At 35.4% G+C, this 19,797-nt stretch overlaps 1 protein-coding gene across 1 annotated transcript in view; it reads left to right on the top strand.

Annotated features, from left to right (window-relative positions):
* The window catches only part of CCDC102B (coiled-coil domain containing 102B), a 142,948-nt gene that overhangs the window by 24,738 nt on the left and 98,413 nt on the right, over window positions 1–19,797 (top strand). Inside the window, exon 5 of the mRNA XM_034064518.1 lies at window positions 14,068–14,172. Coding sequence (XP_033920409.1) covers window positions 14,068–14,172 — 105 coding nt within the window. The remainder of the gene's footprint in view (window positions 1–14,067; window positions 14,173–19,797) is intronic.

The following is a 19,797-nucleotide window of genomic DNA, read 5'->3' on the forward strand; positions in this document are numbered from 1 at the left end:
TGGCTTTTGGGTTTTTTTTCCCCTTATTTTTCTGTTTAATATGTAATAGAAATTTTCTTCTTTGGTCTTCACGTGTAAAGAGAGCTGTCATGCACTGAAGACTGAAGTAAGTGCCTCTTCACAGGCACATTATATTTTCAGATAACTTTCAAACAAAGGATTGAATCTTAAGTAAAAATAATAAGCATTCTGTTTGGATACAGTCAAAAACCTTGTTTTGTTTGTATCAGTGGAATGCTGCGTATTTCCTTGAGCAGTAGCATGAGTGATATCATTTAAATCAATGGGAAATCTGCTGATTTCAATTATCAGTTCCTGATTTGAAAGGTCTAGTAACACCTTAAAATTTCTTTGAACAAGGTCAGATCCTGAATTTCTTGAATCACAGCAAATTTTCTGTTTAGAAGGGAAAATAAGCTTAAATAGTGGTTTAATCTGTCCCTTTTAGCATAGACTGTTTAAGAAAAAAGCTCACTGTGCCATAACATGGCAGCTTTTGGATTCTGATGTATAGAACACATTACCTGCACTTTAAGTAACGGTGGTACAATAGTCTAGTATTCATCAAGCAACTTCAATACAATCTTGATTTTCCTGAAAATTTAATATTATGTCCTATCGGACTTTCAAATTTTCATTAATTATGTTGGAATAGATTGATTTGCCCACAGGAAAGTAATGATTACAAATTCTAGTGTGGTTTCACAGTTTATTATTTTAGTAATCTAAGATGTATTTATCTTTACAGATCTACAATTACAGCAGACGTCCAATTCCCAGAATCATTTAAGTATTAATCTGAAAAGTCAACAATATTCATCTGTTAGATTAAGTGATTTTGCATAGTTCCTAACTTAAACGGGTTGAACAGTATTCTGATCTGCAGCATATAACACAGATACAGTCTAGAAAATTCTTGAGACTGATGACAATTTGAACTTGCTTTGAGTGCTTCTGCTCATGCTGACCATTACTGATTGACCAGTTTCTTACAGTTCCTTATTTGTCCATATATTTGGCCTAGTTCAGCAATATAAAGTCAGGATGGAAGGTTGCCTTAGAAATCAGTTGAAAACAGAGAGGTGTTGACCTTCTGTATGGCAAATAAACTAAAATAAATAAATTAAAAGAAATAAGGCATTAGCAGCAGAGGCCTATTATAATTTTATTTTTTGAAATGTAAATTAAAATGTCTAGTATTGAACCTTTGAGCACACTGGGGGACTCGTGAGCAGGTTGTTTTTTGGTTTTGGGTTTGGGTTTTTTTTTCCTCATAAAGATGTCACTGAGGTGAATTAAGAAATTAAAGCTCATATTTAGCTTCAGATCTTTTTGATTGAGAATCCTCCAAATCAGCTGCCCTTTGAGATTTCAGATTAAATTAGGAGAAATCATTGCTATAACACCTATGCCTGAAACAATTTCTGCCATTTACTTGGGGATTTTTAACACATTTTGTTTAATCTATTACTGCTGTCACCCCTTCTGTGTTTTGTCATAATCCAATCAATTGCAAGAAAAGCATACTATTGTTTGTGAATATGGAGAGGTCCAGTTTTCCCTTGCTTGATAGTGAAATATAAAGAATAAGGTGTAATTTATTTCTTTTTAAAAAAAGAAATTAATTTCAGATTAATTTACTACTTAATATGGGAACTTATACTTGCTTATTCTCTGAATTAAAAATTCAACTCTTCATGCATAACAGCAAAAGCAACTATGCACTTATTAGCATATTGGAGTTCTCACTTTCCAGAGGAGTGATGGCTTGTCAGATTTTGAAAGTTTTGGTTTATATGTGTCCCTTATAAATTAATTTCAAGCAGTATTCTCCAAGGCATTAGCTGAAAGGTGAATTCTTTCTTTGACTGAGATTAGAGAACATTTTTAATTCACCTAAACCAATGTATAATGTTCATTTAGATTAATCTTTGTTGAACTAATATTATTATGCTTAGCTTTAGGCAAAAAAGGAAATGCAGTTTGAGAATTAAGTCATATTAATCCCATTTCAAATATCACTTGCATTAGGAATATAGCAAATGGGCATGTTTTACACGCCATTTTTATGTAAGGTCATACTTATGTGTGCAATAATATTTTGCTAAATATAACACAAAATTGAGAATTAGAAGACCTTAAAGGATGTTACGAAAATACGTACCTCCAAAGGAGTTTAAATTCAGCCTCTGTTTCTAATTGTGGGAAGCACTTTAATCTGAGGGATTTTGGTTTATGTAAAAAATAACCTTCAAGTCAAAGGCTACTTAAACGATGACTAATATTAAAGTTTTGAGTACATAGTTACTGAATTGTGTTGGAACCAAGGCTTCATTTTTTTTTTTTCTGCACTCAGAAATTACTCTGAGGGTTTGTACAAGGAGTGAGAACCATTTGATTTCTGAGCAATTTCAATGAACTGGGAAACCTTTAGAACTGGTCAGAATGAAAAGTAGGCTAGAATGGATCCCAGGTAGAAAGCTCATATTGGGTGGCCTGAAAAACCATAACAGAAAGGGACTTTCTTAAGCAATGTCATACATTTGCAGAGTCAAATGACTAATTTAAATGAGTGCAGCAAACTATTGGCACAGCCAAGGCCAGTATGATCTCTGATATAATTGCTGGTATATTTTATACCATGAGCATTACTTTCAAAATACACCAAAGCTATAGGAGTAGGAGGGCAATATAACTGAACAACATCTAACTGAGCAGTGATACTGGCAGAAGTTCTGGAGGTGAAGTTCTCTGTCCCAGTCTGAGCCAGAAGCCTAGGTTAAGTTTGAGCAAAAGAGAAAACTTAGAGGTGCTGTTGGAGTGGGGATGGAATTGAGGGCCAGAAGGAAAGTTAGGACAGCCAAGATATCTGTACTGGGTCTTAGTCCCAGTGAGAGCTGAAAAATAAGGTTAAGGGTCAAGCCCTTAATAGAAAGCCATGAAATATTGTTGGTGTTGGGGAGTGAATTAAAAATTAGAGAATATTAAATAAAGTTTCAACAAGAGTCAACAGTGTGATCTTGCAGCAAAGAGTTGTAATGGGCTGCATTAGGAGAAGCACTGCCAGCAGGTTGAGGTAAGTGATCATTTACCTCTGTTCTGCCTTAGTGGAGTCCACACCTGAAGTGATGAGTCCATTTCTAGGCTCCCTAGTATGTGAGCGACATGAACAAGTTGGAGAAGGTCTAGCAGAGGACCACTAAGATGATGAAGGGACTGGAGTGCCTGTCATATTAGGAAAGGCTGAGAGCTGCAACTGTTCAGCCTGGAAAAGAGAAGGCTCAGGGGTATCTTATGAATGTTTGTAAATACCTGAAGGGAAGGTGTAGAGAAGATGGAGCCCAGCCTTATTTGGTGGTGCCCAGTGACAGGATCAGAAACAATGGGCACACACTGAAACTCAGGAGGTTCCCTCTGAACATCAAGAAACAATTTTATACTCTGAGGTTGACCAAGCATTGACACAGGTACACAGGTTGCCCAGAGACATTGGTGAGTCTCCCACCTTGGATATATTCAAAAGCCATTTGGAAATGGTCCTGGGCAAGTGGCTCTGTGTGGTGCTGCTTGAGCCTAGCAGGTTTGGACTAAATGACCTCTAGTAGTTCCTTCCAGCCTCAACCATTCTAGGATTCATTGGTAAGACATCCTCTACTTTTTCTTCAGGTAATAAAACCTTTCGCTAAAACTACTATTGCCCATAATGAAACGTAACTGTAAGGTCAACTGATGTGTCTACATAAAATTATATATATATATTATATATATATATATATATATACATATATATGGGTTGGGTATATGAGTATTTTCTTCAAACAACAGTGTAGGTTTTAAAGGAACAAGTTCTGTTCCGAAAGAAAATAAAGTACATGGTTCATTTTTCATATGCATTAGTAACTTAGTTGATCAGGACATGTGGACATGTTTGATATATTGTCTGGCTATAAAAATGAATAAAACATTTACATATTTGCTCTCTTTAGACCACAGGTGAAAGTCCCTCATTTTCCTTGGCTTAAATCTCAGCCAATCTGTTTTCTTCTAAGACTTCATTCTTCCTTATATCTAACCTGAACTTCCCCTATTTAAACCCATCACCCCTTGTCCTATTGCTACAGTTCCTGATGAAGAGTTCCTCTCCAGCATCCCTATAGGCCCCTTCAGATACTGGAAGGCTGCTAGGAGATCTCCACACAGCCTTCTCTTCTCCAGGCTAAACAGGAGGTGCCCTGTCTCCTGATCATCCTCGAGGCCCTCCTCTGGACTTGCTCCGACAACTCCATACCCTTCTTATGTTGAGGACATTTTTTGTTTGGCTGTTTTGTTTTGGTTTTTTTGTTTACCTTTAATTTCATTTATGATTGATATCTCCTTATAATACCACTTGGTCTTTGGGAAAGCTGATTTTTGTGTTAGTTTAGGGGTAAGAACACAGGTGCTTTGTATAAATTCTTTGTAAGTGTGTAGCTTCTGGTTATGTACACTAGTGAATTGGCAGCAGCACTTTATAATATTTTTTTATTACAGAAAAAATATATTACCGTGGCATGTGAAAATGCCTTGTTTGTCACTATACTGATCACCAGCTATTAGAGAAAGGGGTACAATCAGAATTAGGACTCTGAATTCTTGTGGCAGAATTTATTTATTTTTTATTTATTTATTGCTAAAAAAATAATCTGTTTCACGATGCTATCTTTCAGACACTTGTAAGCAGGGCTGTAGAATTAAGGACAACAGATTTATGGGCCTACTGTGTCTTGAGGAGATTGTAAGTGCTTTTCAGTGGATCTGGTTTTGTTAAGGCTCATTGGATTTAGCTGCAATATGACATATACTTGTAGCAAGCCTCTTAATCATTAATTGTTTTTATTTAAACACTGAAGTTTATTGCCTATGTAAGATGTATTTTCATTTTCTGATAGGAAGACATTTCAAATCTGGTTATGACCAACTTTTTAGCACTGGAAACTATTGTTTTGTAGACCTTTTCCTGACCTGTGCAATAATGCTAGAAATAGTGATAGTGCAGGTGCAGAATTCTTTCTCCTGCAGGTGTAAATAAAGCAGATTTATTTTTTTTTGTCTTTTAATTTCATTCGGTTGAACAAGATTTCAGAAAGAAACTTAATACTTCCCCTCAGTTTTAAATCCTACCTGTAATTATCAGCTGTCATAGTTTACCTGACAGATTTACTGTTCTATTCCATTAATAGTAAAATCAATCTGGGGGTCCAGTGGGGATACAGTTTTTAATTTACTTAATGTTATACTAAACTGTGGGGTAGTCTGAGATGGTAAGGCTCTTAGGGGGATCATGTAATTATGTATATAAAAATATACACCATTTGGGAGAAGTGACATCTAGAATAGCACAAGATATATCAGGAAAAAATAGTCATACTCTTACTTGTTTTTAAATATTCATTCAAATATCCATGCTTTTCTGGCAAGCCTTCAAGAATACCTGTTTGGCAGACTTGTCCCTACATCTTAGAATCATAGAATACTTAGGTTTGGAAAGGACCTTAAGATCATCTAGTTCGAGCTCCCCTGCCATGGGCGGGGACACCTCACACTAAACCATGTCACCCAAGGCTCTGTCCAGCCTGGCCTTGAACACTGCCAGGGATGGAGAATTCACTACCTTGCTGGGCAACCCATTCCAGTACCTCAGCACCCTCACGGTAAAGAATTTCTTCCTTATATCCAACTTCCCCTGTTTAAGTTTTAACCCATTACCCCTTGCCCTGTCACTATAGTCCCTAATGAAGAGTCCCTCCCCATCATCATTATAGCCCCCCTTCAGGTACGGGAAGGCTGCTATGAGGTCTCCACGCAGCCTTCTCTTCTCCAGGCTCAACAGCCCCAACTTTCTCAGCCTGTCTTCATATGGGAGGTGCTCCAGTCCCCTGATCATCTTCATGGCCCTCCTCTGGCAATCTTATGGCAAACAGATGTATTATTTGTAGCATATGTTTTAACATCACTATTCTAACAGTCCTTCCTAGTTCTAACTTGTTTCCTGGATATCTTTTACAATAGTTTGTTATTCGCATATGAAAATGTGAAGGAAGTAAGAAGTACTTATGTCTTGTCAGTCACTGACAGTTTGATATTCCTCTATTCTCAGTCTTTTTATTAATTGTGATTACAGTGAAGAAGGCTAGCATACAGCTAGAAACTTTCAGTATTTGTTTAGTCATCTTCTCTATTTTTTTCACCTGAAAAATATAATTATCTTTTTTGTTTAAAATAAGATTAAACATAAAAACATGTCATAAGTTTACAGTAAAAAATGAGTGCATGCTGTGTTAGTATTCTTTTTATTGATCTCAACAGCTAGATAAAAGCAGTTAGTCTGCAGTTTTAAATTATTTTCAGATAATTGGTGAAAGCAGAATTTTGAACAGGCTTTATGGATAATTTAATCTGATACTCATTGATAGAAAACCTTTTTTCTTTGAGTGCATAGTAAATTGTCCTGAACAGCAGGTGGTAGATATTAAATGGCTCTTCATGTGAATTCATTGTTTTGAGTGGGGCTCCACCAGACACATTATGATCCATGCAGATGTTACATTTTAGACATGAAAGCAGCAGACAACATCTGAGATGTTGTGAATATCACGACCTGATGTGCATGTTAACATTGACTGTTAAAGCTGCATTAAGGATTATATAAGATGGACACCCTTCTTAGCTTTTCAGTGAAGATGTTAATATTTATTTGAATGTAACACATAGTCTATAAAATCTTGAACTTAAAAGGAACTGATAAAAGCAGTGCCGCAATCACAGAAAGAAAGATCCATCAGATCAAGGATAATTTTCTCACCTCACCCCTAGTATTTTCCTATACTTTAAATTATTTGTGCCTCTCTGCATGTATTATTTATGACTGTTGTAAAGTTTCAGCCCTTAAGTTTTTTATTTATCTGTGGACAACATATATTGCTGCAGAAAAAAACTTATAGTAAATTAGTCATACACACAAAAGAGTTTTCTCTGTGTGTAGATGGCGGAGAGGAAAATAAATGCCTGTAAATCAACAACTGTTCTTTTAATGTCAACATTGTGCAATGATACCAGCTTGCAGCAGACTTAAACATTTGAGTTGTACCAGAAGGAAGAAATATTTGATTACAAAACAAGCTGGTGCTCAGATAGACACACTGTTATAAATATAAGCATTCATTAAAAGTTCAATTTGTTGCAGGGCTCAGTGTCTCAAGATATTGTCAGGCACATTTATCATGCTTTCAATATAGTTTCTGGTGCACTAAATGGTGTTCTTGGCAAACTTGCTCACAATAAGAGAAAAAGCAAAGTAAATTTATTTTTCCTATGTTGAATATTGAAATACTTGTAAAATAAAAAGGTAGCCAACATTTGTCTTCCCTTTCCTGTAGTAAGAATGCTATGGATTCTGACAGTCTATGATGACTTCTTTTAGATGAAAAAGGAAACAAAATATCTAGAAACAATCACATGCACTGTAAATAATCATTGCAAAACCACCTTGTGTCACACATGGTAAATAATATTTTTGCTTGCCAGTGAACGTCACACCTGTGCACAGCAGTGCTGGACTTGGAAACAGGCAAGCTAGTGGGTTTCCTTTGAGGCCTTTGGAGCTTCTGCAGTTGTCACCAAGCTCTTACAGACTTCTAGCAGTAGAAATCTTAGAACAAATATAACGAATCTCTCCCAAAATGCCCAAAACAAACAAAAAACCCAAACAAAAACCAAAACAAAACACAAACAAAACCCCCAAAATATAATAGTGCAGATAATGAAGATTCTTGACAGTATTTCCTATTCAACTGGACATGGGTGTCTCAATTACATGGAGTCTTCCTATTTTACCTTTCCCAAAGGGAGTTATGCAGCGGAATTGAACCACTGTTATCTTAGTTCTGTAGACACCTCTGACCTAAACCCAAGAGGGATTTCAAAGAATGAGATTCAGCAGTCTAACTGATCTCTTCTCCTGGTATATAATATCTCTTTGAAGATGTTTCTGCTTGTATCAGTTTTTTCCTGATCTCCCAGTCTCCCAGTACACTTTTACTTTCTTCCAGTTGTACTGAGAGTGTGTTTTAACAGTTGATACTATTTGTCTAGGCCATTGATAAAAGGTTTTCAGACCCAGTATTATAACTGTGTTACAATTTTAACAACAATGTATTGCAATGCATTCTTGATAAAGAAACACACTGCTCTTGCTTGATGGTTGACTCCTCTGACAGAGCCTGATTTTAGTTCAGTTGATCCAATCTACCTGGGTGCCATATTTAAGGAAGTAGCACTTTTGCCAGTTCTTCTAGCAGCTGAAATGCATTCAGTACTTTAAAAGTCGACAACATCTCATAAATAAACAAAAGTACCAGTCTGAAATGGTAGATTCTCTGTCCTTGCATTTCTTGACAATGTACAACTTGGAGGATATTTGGTAAAATTGCACAACTATTGAGTTCTTGATTCTGGCTTTGAAAAGGTCATTGGATATGATTTTTTTGAGATTTAGTATTCCTGTCTTACAGAAAGGGAACATTTGCTTCAGAAACCAAGAGCTTTATTTTGCCAAGTTTTGTAACTAACTGTGGGGAAAAGGTAGTAAGAGTCAAATTCACTAATTTCTTTATGAAGCTTTATAGTTATTTCAATAGGTTTTCTTTATTAGGAGAGTGCCATGATTCTTAACTCATAATCAACCTGTGACTTATTAAATTTTCAGTTCAACGTGTCTCTTGCTTTAAGTTTGTAGAATAATTTGTAGTATAGGTGAGTGGAAGTTACCTCCATGCACAATACAGTGAGGATATCAAGAATCTTGAAGATGCGTATTCATTCATCCTGCTTTAAAACCTGAAAAAGCTCTGTGCAGTTGTTTCAAGCACAAAATTGCATTATTGATTTTAAATTTCCATTTTTGATCTGTGTAAGCTGAAACAGATGTTTTTACAAGTATTTGAGTGAGGCTGCCAGAGAATTCTTTTTATTAGTTTAAATAGGAATTCTTGCTTCCCTGGTTCACAGGTCTGTAGGCCATATTTGCTTGCCTGCAGATCATTAGTATGAAGACAGATAAAACTAGCAGTTAATGTTTTGATGTGGTTGAGTAAGGTCCAGATTGTAAATAAATAAATAAATGAAACTTCTGTTTTCAATCTGTTCTGCTGTAGAAAAGACCTTGCATATAATGTGACCTATCTTGCATAGACAAGTTTTATTTAGGATGTTTAAAGAATCTCTCTCAGAAAAAATGCTATTGTAAAACCCACCAATTTTGTACAAAATCCCCAACCTTTTGCAGAGAGAATTTCTGGTTGAATTGGCATTTTTTTTTTTTGGCAATGATATCATTGTCAGTCATATCAATTTCTGATATTGTTATTAGTCAGATCAAATCAAAACTATACCTATTTTCCATTATGCTTGTGTTCTGTCCACCTCTGCTTTAAATGCTTCTTTTAGAAAGTTGGAGATAGTAATTCTCTAAGTACACTTTCCTACCTTTTGCCAAGTTTTATAGAAAGCTAACAAAAATTTCTGCTATAACCAAACAAAAAATGCTGCATTCTTAATCTCCCTTGCTCCTGAGGGCTGTGTAGAAAATTTTCCATTTTCCATCTGAAACCATATTGACTGTTACATCTCTTTTTTGTCATCTTTCTTTTAGCTGTAATTACTCCCATTAAAAATGGGTAAGCATCTTAATTGTCCTCCATTTTATTTCATCTTCCCTTGATGAAAAGGAAGGAGAAAAAACTTGTTTCAAATAAAACCTTTTGAGCCACAGTTGTTGTCGCGATGCCTTCAACTGAACTAGAGAATTAAAATTTTCCCAGTAATGAACTGTACCAAGAGGAGCTCCTGTTCCTGTGCCTGTTTTTTTCAGGGTTGCAAATTGTTTCTGAAGTTTTCAATTCCTTTATAAACCAGAATCTGTAGTTCCACTCAAAAGCATACTTATTCTCTGCACAGATTACAATGTATATTTTATGTGAAAAAATCCCAACTCTGCAATTCTTTTCACTGTAGAGGTGATGTAGATACCACTGCTATTGTCAACTTGCATTTCTTAATTGAAATTTCAGTAATAAATTTCAAAACAAAAAATAAGTATTATGTTCCTATGATTTTTTTGTGTGTGAAAATTGAAAGGAGATAATAGATTTTAAGTCATCAATAGATTAATTTAAAGGGTGTGTGTTTTTCATGTAATGAAAACAAAACAAAACAGGTTCTCTTTAAAGAAACACAGGAACATAGAATCCTAGATCATCAGTTCCAACCATTAAGTTAACAGTGCTAAGTCCACCACTAAGTCATGTCCCAAAGCACCACATCTACAGGTCTTTAAACAGGGAAGTGGGTGATTCAACCACTTCCCTGGGCAGCCTGTCCCAATGTCCCTTGACAACTGTTTTAATAAATTTTTCCCAGTATCCAATATTCCTGGTGCAACATGAGACCCTTTCCTTTGGTCTTACTGCTTCTTCCTTGGGAGAAGAGACTAACACCCACCTCTTTTCAGATAGCTGTAGAGAGTGATAAGGTTTCCCCCTAAGCCTCTTTTTCTCCATGCTAAACATGGATCAAGTCTGCTGATGATAGGAAGTGGGAGTGAGTGGCTGATACACCTGAAGGCCGTGCTGCCATTCAGTGGGACCTTGATAGGCTGGAGAACTGGGCAAAGAGAAACCTAAAAAGAGATTCAACAAGGACAAGTGTAGGGTCCTGTACCCGGGAGGAAGAACCCCAAGTACCAAGTGAAGGTAGGAGAGTACTGGAACAGGCTGCTCAGAAGGATCATGGAGTCTCTCTCTCTGGGGACTTTCAAAACCCACCTAGACACACTCCTGTGCTCTAGGTAGCCCTGCCTTGGCAGAGGGGTTGGACTAGATGATCTCCAGAGCTCCCTTCCAACCCTAACAAATCTGTAATTCTGTGATTCTTAGAGTTTGTAGACATCTTGTGTGCAATAAATTGAAATCTTGCAGACAAAGAGGTAAGTAAATTTATATTTGACATAAGACCTTGGTTTGGTGGTTGTCTTGTGCTTAATCGTCTGACTGAAATTCCACTTTGGATGGTTTTGCACTTTCTCTCTTCTTAAATCTGACAAAAATAACTTGGTATTAATCAGTGTCATCACTCTGAGGCTTAGAATTTAAGCTGTCTTTTGGCAGATGATTTGCAAGAACATGGGGATTTCTCATGTTCCAGATATTTCGTGGGTATTTGTAAGACACTGTGCCTGCATATTTATGTGAAAAAAAATATGGGGCTTGTGATTGTAGTCCAGTAGACAGTATTTGAACAACTATAAATCTACACAATTTGAAGCAGAAAAGTAATTAATAAACTTATTAATTTGGTGCTAAACGGAGGTATATGATCCCTTAATGTATAGATATTTGTACAGAAATTCAGTGAATAGAGTTTAATGACCTCATTAGAAATATGTGAGCATCTAACATTGTCTTTTGCACTGAATTAACATCTTGTATTCTATCACCAGTGGGCATACCATGCCAAAAATACCCTGAACTTCCCCTGAAATGCAGCTACACGCCATTTCCTCATATCCTTCTCAGAGAGAGATAAGCAAGTCCCCCTTGAATAAGCTGCAGACTGAAATGAGGTCACTCCTCAGCTTTCTCTTCTCCAAACTGAACAATCCAAGTGACCACAGCTGCTCCTTATGAGTCTTGCCCTTGAAATCTTTCACTGTCTTGGTCTAACAAGGACACACTCTAACAGTTTGATGTTCTTTCTATATTTATGCTCCAAAACTGTGCACAGTACTTGAGATGGGACTGCACCAGGGCAGCACAAAGTAGGGAAACCACCTTCCTTGACAGGACAGCTATGCTGTGCTTGATGCACCCCAGGACATGATCAGCACTTTTGGCTGCCAGGTCACATTGTTAACTCACATTCAACTTGCCATCAATCCAAATGCCCAGTTCTCTTTCCATGGGCTTGTTTTCCAGTCTCTCATTTCCCAGTTTGTATGTATTACCAGGATTACCCTGTCTCATGTGAAGAATCTGTCCATTGCTTTCGTAAATTTCATAATGGTTGGTGATTGTAATACAGTATGTGAATTGGCTTAGAAATAGAATTTGGAGATAGCTCTAATTAATTTGCTAATGAAGTATTTTATTGTAATGTTTTAGTTCTTTTGTCTTTGATTTCCTATCTATTCCATGGATTATTATTTATTATCATTTATTATGTTCTGATTTATACATGGAAACTGAAACATCAGCCCTACTGTCTGTCTTTTATAGTTCTTCATCAGGAAAAGAGGAGCTTATGGATTAAAAAAATACATTGCCTATTTCTTTTTCTTTTCCCTCCCCCCTACTTTACTTGGACTTTTGGGTAATTCTCTAGTTTATCATACATAAAATACTAGCTAGAGAAATATCTGGAAAAATATTATAATTACTAGTAAACATGCACTTGTTATTTTCCTTTCAATATGTTTTCTGTCCATACTAGGGAGACTCAAAAAGCATTTCTACTTTCCTCTGGAAATCTGAATGTGTCTGCTTTGACTTTATAGTTTCTGATTGTTTTTATTTGCTCAGAAATAAGGTGGGAACAAACAGGTTTACCGTTTGATTTAGCTCGCTAATCTCATTTTTATGATTCACAGTTTCTGAATTATGTTTCTCTGATGCTGTAACACCTCATTCTCTTTGCTTCAGGTTCAGTAGCTTTCCATTATTTGCCAGAAATTGATTTAAAATTAAAGTAAACAATATCTCAAAAATACACCTCTCCATCTCTTTCTGAAGCCTTGTTGGCACAGATATTCTGTTTCTTCAATGAAGAAGTGCCTTGCACCCTTGTCAGTTACTACTTTTATCAAATAATCTATTTTAGGTACAACAGAACTGAAAATTGTGTAGTTCTAAAAATGTTGACATTATGTATTAGTAGTCCACTTTTTTAAATCTCAGTTGAAAGAACTGGAACCTTTCATTTTTATATTTTTTTAACCTACCTTAATCTCTTTTAATCTTTTCATAAGGACTAGTAAATGATAACTTTTTAATACTAAGTACTAGGCAATAATAATCTTATGACAAAAATCTGTTAGCACAAATAACTGCTCTGCTATAAAAATAAATACATTTTACCAATTATTCTTCTGAAATATGAGAAACATTTCACACATTCTTGACAAAATCTCTGTCTAGCTGTCTCTGAATGCTAAATAAAATCAGTTGTTAGATAATTACTTTATGTGACTTAATAACATGGCTTTTTATTGATATCTTTAATTCCTCTTACATATGGATTAGATAAATTAATTCAGAAAGCATGGTTATCCTAAATTAAGTTTACAGTATTGGCCATAAAAAGGTACTATTTGCATAAAGAATATTAGCTGTGACTTCAAGAAAGAGATATTTGCAAACTTAAAAATACTTCATCTGCTTATTAGGCTAGTGGTTTCTAGTACTGAAGACATACTTCAGAACTAGCTCAGTTTGATGAATATTCATTATAGTTCTTCTAAAGTATAAACAGATCATAACTAAAAACATGCTGATTTTTCATCTTTTGGGGAATAAAAGGTGAACTTCCATACTGTCAGACCAAAATCAGTCTCAATGCTACTCAAAAAAAAGTTGTTTTTGGGTTTTAATACTTTTGTGCCATAAGTAGCAGGAAATTGAATTAGATTTGATTTCCAGTGATTATATTAAAACATTATCTATGCTTTATTTTTGTAAAGGTACAATTAGTGAAAACTTAGCTTAGTTTTTTTTTTCTTTTCAAATTCAAATACTCAATTTTATGAAACACGGAAAACTCATATCTTGAACTGGTTTCTAAGATGTCCTCCTTCCTCTGAGTTGAGGATGTTAGCCTCATCTGGTGAAGAATGGGATTTTTGACTAAAATTATTCTGATTATTATATATTATTATATATATAATATTATGTTTTGAATTATATTATTTTTTTTCTCCCCCTCCCCCCCATTTCCTTCTGTTTTGCTTCTTCTTCCTCCTCCCACCCCAACCCTTCCCAGCTGGAAAGACTGCAGTTTAAAAATACCTCTGGATGGAGGAAGAGAGAGATACCTGAAGCAGAAAAGCAGAGTTTGGAAGAAGAGAACAGAAGTTTGAAATTGCAGGTAAAAGAAATTCAGGGGCTTCCTTAGATGAAAAATAAAGCAACAGTAAGTAAATCGTGATCATCAAAATGCATTAAGTAAGTTGCTGATCAAAAATAAGGTATGTACATTGCTTCCTTTGGTTACTTGGGAAGCATTCCTCTAAAGAATTGCTATTTCATAACGTCAAAATGTGTCCCTGAAAGAATGGTTGTGCAAGATAGAGCAGCCCTGTCAGCATCTCAGACCTGGACAATTAGAACTCAGTGACTTTGAATTTCTGTAGGGTACAGAAACAGCAAGAAGCATCTTTTCATATTTAAAAGGAGCAGGAGGATATGACAAGTCTGACAAGACTTGGGAGTAAAAGTGGAGACTGGTAGGAACAGAAGAAATTGAGTAAGCTTTCATAGCTGCAGAGTCCGGATGAAGGTCAAAGCAAAAAAAGCTGTGAGAATTTTTTTGTCGTGCTGAATATTGAATCTGTTCTTAGGGAAGAGAGAACTGAAGGAAGGATCTTATTTCTTATTTTTGATTTCTCTAAAGATCTGCTCACTTTTAAATCTTATTCTACTGCTAAAAATGCTGTGATAAATTATTCAGAGACTTTTAGCTGTGGGTATTTCTTTTATTTTATGGTTTTCTATGCCAGTAATTAACTAGCAATTCAGAAGGCTCCTACTTTCAAGGTGACTCTGAAAGCTGGGTGAAAGAAAGCAAAAAATGCCTCCCAACCATGTACATACTTGATATTACAAGTATGGACAGTGAGAAACAGTAACAGTCTTATTTGCCAAAAAAAACCCAAATAATGTAATGTCATCTATGTGCATTTACTGTTGAATAATGGCAGTCTGAGTAACTAGGACCAAGTTAAAGTTATAATTAAAAAAAAAAATTTCTTTTGGGAAAGATTAGGAGAGAAAGGTTCTGTACTTGAGGTCTGCCTTTAAATGTAAAATATGTTTTCTCTATATTTTTTTGGTGACTCAGGAAAAGCAAATCGCAATTCATGCAGGTAGCTTACCTTCATAAAATATCTTATATAACAATCACCTGTTTTGGATTTTCCTTTACTAGTACTTGTTTTATCATATTGTATTATATCATAGCATAATATTTCACATTGTATCATATCCTAATTTTCATGTTTTCTTTGTAATATATGTAATTTGAGGTTGGAAATGAGGCCAGAAAGATGCCCATTTGCTAAGGCAAGCAAAGGCCTGGCCTCTGGTTGCTGGCAAACACTACCACATTAAGTAGTCTTCTATTACACCAAATATCCATTGGAAACGTGAGTAAAATAAAAGGTCAACAGTGTTAGAGGAAAGAAAGACTATGGTGAACCCTTAATACCACAATGAACTTTCTTCACAGCAGCAAAATGTTAGTTAAAACAGAAGCAGCCTTATGAGAAAAATTACTTTGGAAATGAGTTCATTCAAATCAGTCATGGCACTGGAGACCTGGGCAGCTATATGTGGAGAAGACAGCTGTTTGTAGCGATAGTTAGCATATATTTTAACGTTGTTGCTGCCATTAAATGAAAAATAAGACTTGGGGAAGGACAGAGTGGCTTTTTCAAAGATTGCAACCTAACTCATTCTATATCTTAGACGGAACGAGTCTATTCCTACTTAGACATCCTAATGTCACTTGAACCTTTCTAAATTCTGAGAGTGTCTCTTGAGCAACCTGATCTAGTTGAAGATGTCACTGTGCATTGCAGGGGTATTGTACTAGATGGGTTTTGAAGGTCCCTTGTAACTCAAACTATTCTATGATTCTATGATCTAATTTGCTGTAATACTGTCAATATTCCAAAAAGAATGGCTTTGACTTCTGATTTAGGAGCCTTTCTTCTTGGGAAGGTAGCTTGAGTTCAAATAAAATAACACATTAGAGGCAGTGTTAGAAGAGTACAAAAGGTTGATTTCTATAAAATATGGGTGATGGTTATATGTTCATGTTAGCAAAAGGGATAATATGCAAGACTGAAACCATAGCTCTCTAAAGATCTTTGTGCATCTTAATCTGAATGATAAGGACTTTATTCAGCAAATAGACATAAGCGATATGGGTAAGGTGTTATGGAATGAATTCCAGAGGAAACCACAGTTGTGTAACACCCTAGCTTCTCCAAAACCTGTATTTATGGAATGATTTGGGAGATCCACTGTAGTTTACAACACTACAGTGTTATTAATCGTTGTATAGCTGATTCACATTTTTAAAGGGTATAAATAATGGCAACTTTTTTTTTCCTTAATTACAGTTTTAGTTACATTAAACATGGTATCAAAATACAGAAGTGTAGTTCTTATGTCCTTGTCTAAATGGTTTAATTTCTTGATTTTCTTGCTCTTTAGTATGTATACTTCCACAGGATGTAGAATTTGTGCAATCTCTCAGTACCAACAGTAGTAAATCATGCAGATTGAAATTCTAAACACACAAAAGTTAATATTAATTATGTTTTGCACAAAATATGAGCCCTTAATATTATTCTTAGCTGGCAATGTGTTGGTTTAAAATGTTGCCATATACACTTTTTGAAAGGCTAACTTCTATTGTACCAAAAGATGAGCAGAATTGATGAAACAATTGAGATCGGACGTTACTATGTGGGTTTATTGACTGTACTTCTTGGAGTGGAAAATACTGTTTAAATTATTAGCTGTATTATTTGACAAATAGCATGGCAACAAATATTAAATGGATCTAACTGGTTCATCTAGGATGGGATAAAATTAAGGAAAACAACAAACTTGTTGATAGTATAGGTCAGTACCCAAAACTTGCTGTTTATGGGAAAGATTCATCAGTGAATATGACCTTGAAATAAGGTTATTGATTTTGAGGAATAATAACTGCTTTTTTGTATTATCTCTAATTATTATGGGGAATGTCTGGTTATTAAATGTATGATTCACTGAATATGTTTTGCAGTGGACTTGTACAGAATCTAAATGCAGAATGCTGAACTCTGGAGCTCGCTTATCATATCATAGACTAAATTTTTTAAAAAAGTTTCATTTCTATCTTCAATATTATAATGCTATAATGTTAGGGAAAAAAATCTATTGTTTTTAAAGATGGAATGATGAACAACACATTTTTAAGATGAAACCATTTTAGATTAACATTGCCTTGCAAGATTTTTTTTAATCATCAGTGTTTTAGTTAGAATTTTCAAAAGCAGGAAACACTGAATTTTTTTATGCAAATAATTTGGAAAATTGTCTTGGGTTTACATGGCAAGGTTTTGATAGCACTGGGACCACCAGAGTGTCCTCTGTGAGATCAAGAGCTGCCAGAAACAGCCAGTTCCAACTGGCTTCAAAAGGAACCTGCTATTGGCCAAAGATGAGCTCATGAGTTCTCCTGGTGGCCTGTCTGTGAAAACACATTTCAGATACAGAAAAAAACAATGAGCGGCAGTGTGTGATAGTGATGGGTAAGGAAAAAAATGTGAGATTAACATCTCTGCTGACATCAAGGCCAGAGAAGCAGAAGGGGTGGAGGTGCTCCAGGTGCCCACCACGGTCCTCCATGGGCTGCAGGGGACAATTTTCTTCACCATGGTCTTCTCCACAGGCTGCAGGGAAATCTTTACAGGAGTTGCAGCCTGTAGGGGACCCACACTGGAGCAGTCTGCTCCTGAAAGACTTGCCCTGTGAAAAGGACCTGTTCAGGAACAATTCTTGAAGAAGTGTGGTCTGTGTGAAGGACTAATGCTGGAACAGTTCATGGAGAACTGTATCCCATGGGATGGACCTACTGCTGGAGCAGAGGAACAGCATGGGTAGAAAGGAGAAACACAGACTGACCCATAACCTGCTGTTCCCCATCTGTGCACAGAGAGAGAAATTAGAGGAGGCAGGAGAGAAGGAGTGAAGCTGGGCTTGGGAAGAAGGGTGAGAGGGAACAGAGATGATTTTTTTTAGTTATATCTTTGTTTCTCACCATTCTACTCCATTTTTAATTGACAGTACATTTAGTTTTCTCCAAGTCAAGTCTATGGATGATGTGAGAGAAGTGTGACTAGTAAAGGCTAATAGTAATTGTCGTGTGTTTCATTCCTGGGTTTGTGTCACAAAGTTCTCTTGGATTGAGCTTTTTAATATATTTTTTACTCTTCATCAGTACAAAACTCAAGAGAAGCCATAATTACAATATTATTGTTAAACACTGATATTTCACCTAACACTGTTCAGTGGAGAATTATCTTAGTTTCGATGAGAACCTCTGGGGCTGGTTATTGTGATGGTAAAGTGGTACTGGTTGCACAGTTCCCTCAGCAGATTTTTAAAAGGCCCTATGTTTTCTCATAACCACCTCTTGGGATACAGTTATTTTTATACAATTTTTTTTCCTTAGTACTTTTCTGGTGACATGCTCATTTTAATTCATTAGAAAAACCACTAAAGTATAGAACTAAAAGCAAATAAAAATTAATTTTACAGATACAGTCATTTCTTCTAAGAAATTATGCTGATCTTTAATAATAACAAGGAAAAAATTGCTGGATTACAAACTGTCATGGATCAATACTCAGCACTCCATACTTTTCCCACCAAATTATTTCCAGTTTCAAAAGTTTGTAATTGCTGACAAGGAAAAGCTGAAGGTTAAAGACTAGACTTAAAAAAAAAATAAAAATCTGTAATTTTCATGGGATTAGTGGCATAATTTTGAGGGAATTAGTATGCTTCAATTTTTCCATTTAAATTTAGTATTTTATATCCTATTTTCTAATTTCTTGAATGAGCCTATAAATTTTATATTTGTACAATTTTTATACTTTTGTACACTTTTTGAAGACTATAAAGATTTTGAAATACACATTTTATAGGAATGCTAAACCTCAGAAAAAATGTAGGTTTTGCTGATTCATGTTAATCAATTATTAATTAGGACAAGATTTTGATTTCACTTAAGGTTACATGATTAGTATTGTCCTGTAACTTTCATAAAACAGGTTTAACAACTGGAATATCTTAATATAACTTACTAAGGGATATATTCTAATCATAAAATGGTAGAAGGTCAAGTTGGAAGATATCTCTTCAGTGGCTCAACCTCAACACCAGTCATGAGATGAAAGTGATGAAACATTTTTTTTTATGGAAGGGGCTGTGTGTATAAAATATTGCCTGTAGAAGTTAGAATATCTCCACCTTCTTGCACTGAATTTCTCAGTACTGTCATCTATTTAAAAGTCACTGGATGCTATTCCTGCCAGATTACATATGGCAGATGAACACCTATTTGACTATCATGCTTGCAGTTATAGATGTTTACAAAAGACAATGTCTCCATTCAAGCTACTCATTAAGCAGTAAATTACATGTTTATAACAATGAGAAAGTTTTTAAAGTTCAGAAAAAGATTTATTTAGTCTTTTGCTTGTATAAGTTATGAAGCATGTTTTGGGTTCAACCTCCCCCCCCTTTTTAATTTTTCTATATGCAACTTTTCAAAGGTTAGAATTCTTAAAAAATTAAGGGAAAAAAGAACAAAATTTTAAATTCTCAGTGTTACTGTACCACCTCTCTCCTTTTATTCCAGCCAGTTGGGGAAGTTTGTTTTCAAATGCTAGTTACCTTTTTTATTTTGGCAGAGTAGCATAAGAGTGTTTGC

This window comes from Melopsittacus undulatus, chromosome 1, assembly GCF_012275295.1.
Source record: "Melopsittacus undulatus isolate bMelUnd1 chromosome 1, bMelUnd1.mat.Z, whole genome shotgun sequence".
Lineage (NCBI taxonomy): Eukaryota > Metazoa > Chordata > Aves > Psittaciformes > Psittaculidae > Melopsittacus > Melopsittacus undulatus.